The 3509-nt window shown below is 58.3% G+C and overlaps 1 protein-coding gene across 1 annotated transcript in view; it reads right to left on the minus strand.

Moving 5' to 3' along the window:
* Positions 1-1617: 1617 nt before the first annotated feature.
* The window catches only part of TMEM8A (transmembrane protein 8A), a gene marked incomplete at its 5' end in the record, with an annotated part of 10687 nt that continues 8795 nt past the window's right edge, over positions 1618-3509 (minus strand). The window contains 4 exon segments of the mRNA XM_010077237.1: positions 1618-2015; positions 2152-2268; positions 2699-2845; positions 3321-3499. Coding sequence (XP_010075539.1) covers positions 1719-2015; positions 2152-2268; positions 2699-2845; positions 3321-3499 — 740 coding nt within the window.

The raw sequence follows: 3509 nt of genomic DNA on the forward strand, positions 1-3509 counted from the left end.
TGGAGGAGTGGCAGTCACTGCCCCAGCCTGGGCCAGGCCCAGAGCCCGGTGTGGCCAGGGAGGAGTGGTGGTCACTGCCACAGCACCAGGGCCACAACACCGCTGTGCAAACCAAGATGGGGTGGGGGGAAAGTGCCTAAAAGTGATAAAAATTCAAGGAAGGCCCTGAGGGCCCCACATCCCTGCTCCCATCCTGCTGCTGGCATGGTGGACAGCAGCAGCAAAAGGAAACGTGGAGAGGTGGGTGATGGGGGAGGACGCCGCTGGGTGCAGGCGAGGGCCCTCCCCTCGTCCTGCGTCTGCTTTAAAAGTCAGAGTTTGCAGAGGAAGAGGAGGGAGACGGATAAAGTGCAGAGCTGAGCAGAAGGCTGGGCGCTTTTCAAAGCAAAGAAATGACCCTGTCTTTCCTATAAACTAGGAGGCAAATCCTTCATTAATAGCTCTTTCCTCCCCAAAGCTGCCTGAAGGGCTCCATGGATGGGCTCCCAGCAGCACACACCAGACCGACCACAGCTGGAACAAGCCAGCACGGAATGATGTATTTGAGCCCTTGTCTATAGAGTAAGGACGGGCAAAGCCGACTTTCCTGGTTGCCAAGTTCCTGCCCTTGCTTTCTGATACCTGCATACCCTATAGTAAGGCAGAGGTGAGACAGATGCTGCAAAGGAGACCGAAACCATCCAGGGAGCCCATGGCGATGCTCCTGGCTGGGGTGGGACACTGCTGGTGGCCTCGGATCAGCCACAGCTCTGCAGCACATCCAGCCTCCAAGAACAGCAGGCTGGAAGAGCTGGGGGGGTGCAGCTCTGACACCCTCCTGGACCACCTCAGCAGAGCTGCGCACATGCCAAACCCACAAAAGGGAGGAAGACGGTAAATACCTGAACACCAAGAAAGGAAGGGGCAGAGTGCAGCAGCCTGGCTCCTTACAGATGAGCTAAGAGGGCTACAGTTAAACTCAGACTAAACCCCGCACTGCTGCAGGTTTCACAGCTCTGGGTGAGATGAGATGCTGCCAATGCCCCCTTTACATCCCCACCTGGGCTTTTACCTGCTGAGTCTGACCCTGAATCCAGGGCCCAAGTCCCAGCCTTGTTCTTTCCCTCCCTCCCTGAGCTGGGACTAGGTAAGAGCAGCATTGACTGTTTCACAGGGAGAGAGGCTCCAGACCCTCATGGAGAGGGGGGCCAAGGGCCCAGCACACGCTGAGATCAGCTCCCTCCCCCGCAGCACCAAGGGCACACAGCAGCATTTGCCCCCCAGACCAGAAGAAACCTGTTCTTCTCTTGGGTTGAAAGGCTGACTGCAGGACGGGAGGGGAAATCCCTGTCCCACAGCCCTCTGCTAGGACAGTGGGTGCAAGGAAGAGCCAAGGCCTCGGCTCCAGCTCAGCGTGGGCTAAGCCCAAGCCTCAGGGACGCAGCAGGAGTGGAAGAAGGGTTGGCAATTTCCCCCAGGGCCATGGGGACTTGGGGGACAGGCTATTCCTTGATCTAGAACCACAAAGAGCCTGTCCCATCCCAGCAGCAAAGCAGAGGTGGCCTCAAACTTGCCCGCACAAGACAAGCCCACCATCTTCATCTTTAAACTTGGTCCGTACTGTCTGTCCTTGGCCAGGGAATGAGCACATAAGGGGATTGCTGATGTGCGAGAGAGGCAGCCCAAGGGAAGAGCAACCTCACCAGCCCTCCACCTCTGCAACTGGGTGCCGAGCAGTTTCAGGTCACAGCATAGAGCTCCTCACGGTCGTTCTGGCAGATCTGATAGCGACAAGTGATCTTCTGTGACCAGGCCCAGGGCTTCTTGTGTTTGTCCCGAGGAGGAAGCAGGAAAGCAACGCTGGAAGCCACCAGTATGTGCCAGATGCTGTGGGTGTAGTAATAGTTCTCATTGGTTTCCATGAATGCATAAACTGAGATGGCGATGAAAGCCAAGGTGATCCCTGGGAGGAGGTAGAAAACCCAGCGCTTCCACGAGGAGGGGTAGCAGTGCCTGCGCTTCACTCCGTGGTAAACCTGGAGGTGCCAGAGCACAGCAGGGTTAAGTTCAGCAGCCAAGGAGAAGCTTGGGCAGGGGGAAAACAGGCAGCACTGCCTGACCCAGGAGCATCTGCCAACCTCAAGCAGGTCCTGCCTGGCTGCCTTTACTTACCCAGGCTGCAATCATGATGCCAAGGGCAAAGAGGCAGGGACCCATCATGTTCCACACCCCTCTGCGGTCCAGCTGCAGGGACATGGCAATTAACAGGGTCCCCAAGACGAAAAGGACCTGGGAACGAGACACCACCGCTGTGGTCAGCGGCTCATCTGCTGCAAGAACACAGCCAGCCATGCCAGGGGCAGGAGGACCTTGCCTCCGGCAACCCAGCGCTGCCGGCATGCAGGACTCGGGAGCAGCATCTTCAGAAGGAGAAACCAGAGGACCCACAAACCTCTCCCCCAAATCTCAGTCCCTCCAGGCCCCGTCCCTAGCGGCACACAAGCTCATGATCCAAACTCCTGGGACAAAACAAGCCATCAAGGTGACATTGGGTGACAAACAGGCTTTGTCCCCAGGCTGGGCTGTCTGGGGAGCAGGCCACCCCACAGGCACCAGAGGAGGGGTGGCTGTAAGGGCTTTGTTACTAAAGCATGGCCATCAGAGGCTCAGCACGGCCACCCAGGTCTGGGCCTGCTGCACGGGGCTGCCCGACACTCACGTATTTCAGGATCTTCTTCACCCGGGACATGCACAGGATCGTCACCCAGATGGACACCACAGAGCCCAGGAAGTCACAGTACTGTAGTGTGTCGTAGTCCATGATGCACATCACCGCCACGCCTGGCTGGTCACACGCGTGGTAGAACTGGAGCCGGGGAGAAAAGCAAAGGCTGGTGTGAATCCCACAGCAGCACCCAGCTGTCTGGGGAGGAGAGGCAGGAGAAGGCTCGGGCCATGGCAGCCAGGATCCCTCCTGGCAGCGCCTCCAGGAAGCTCCACCAAACCACCGCAGCATTACGGGAAGCAGAGGAGAGCAGCCACCAGCCTGCAGGCAAGAGCTCCCAGGACAGCACCCTCAAGGCATGCAACGCTCCAACCCCACCTCAGCTCCCTGCGGTCCCCCCCAAACACAAGCACCCACGGCACGGGTGGAAGAGCCCAGTGAAAGCACCGCTCCTGCCAAGCTCTGAAGGGACAAGACGGGTCCATGGAGGTGCTTGCCCAATGATCCCAGAAGCTCCTTGTGGAGCTCCAGGATGGATGGCTCCACCAAGGACCTCAGCATGATGTAGTTTCCCTGATGCTCAGGGGGAGCTGGCAGGGGACCCAACCAAACCTACCGTGGAGAAGAACATGGTGTAGGTGTAGACGGAGGCCTCTACCAGGTAGTAGCGATAAACAGCCACCGCTATGGCCGGCAGGAACATGAGGTTGCTCAGGGTGAGCAGGAGGGTGGCCAGGTTCTGCAGACCGACAGACTGGGCCTTGGTATCATCCGTGCAGCTCCACCCGCCCCAACCTGCAGAAAA

Source organism: Pterocles gutturalis, unplaced genomic scaffold, assembly GCF_000699245.1.
Source record: "Pterocles gutturalis isolate BGI_N339 unplaced genomic scaffold, ASM69924v1 scaffold30533, whole genome shotgun sequence".
Taxonomy (NCBI): domain Eukaryota; kingdom Metazoa; phylum Chordata; class Aves; order Pterocliformes; family Pteroclidae; genus Pterocles; species Pterocles gutturalis.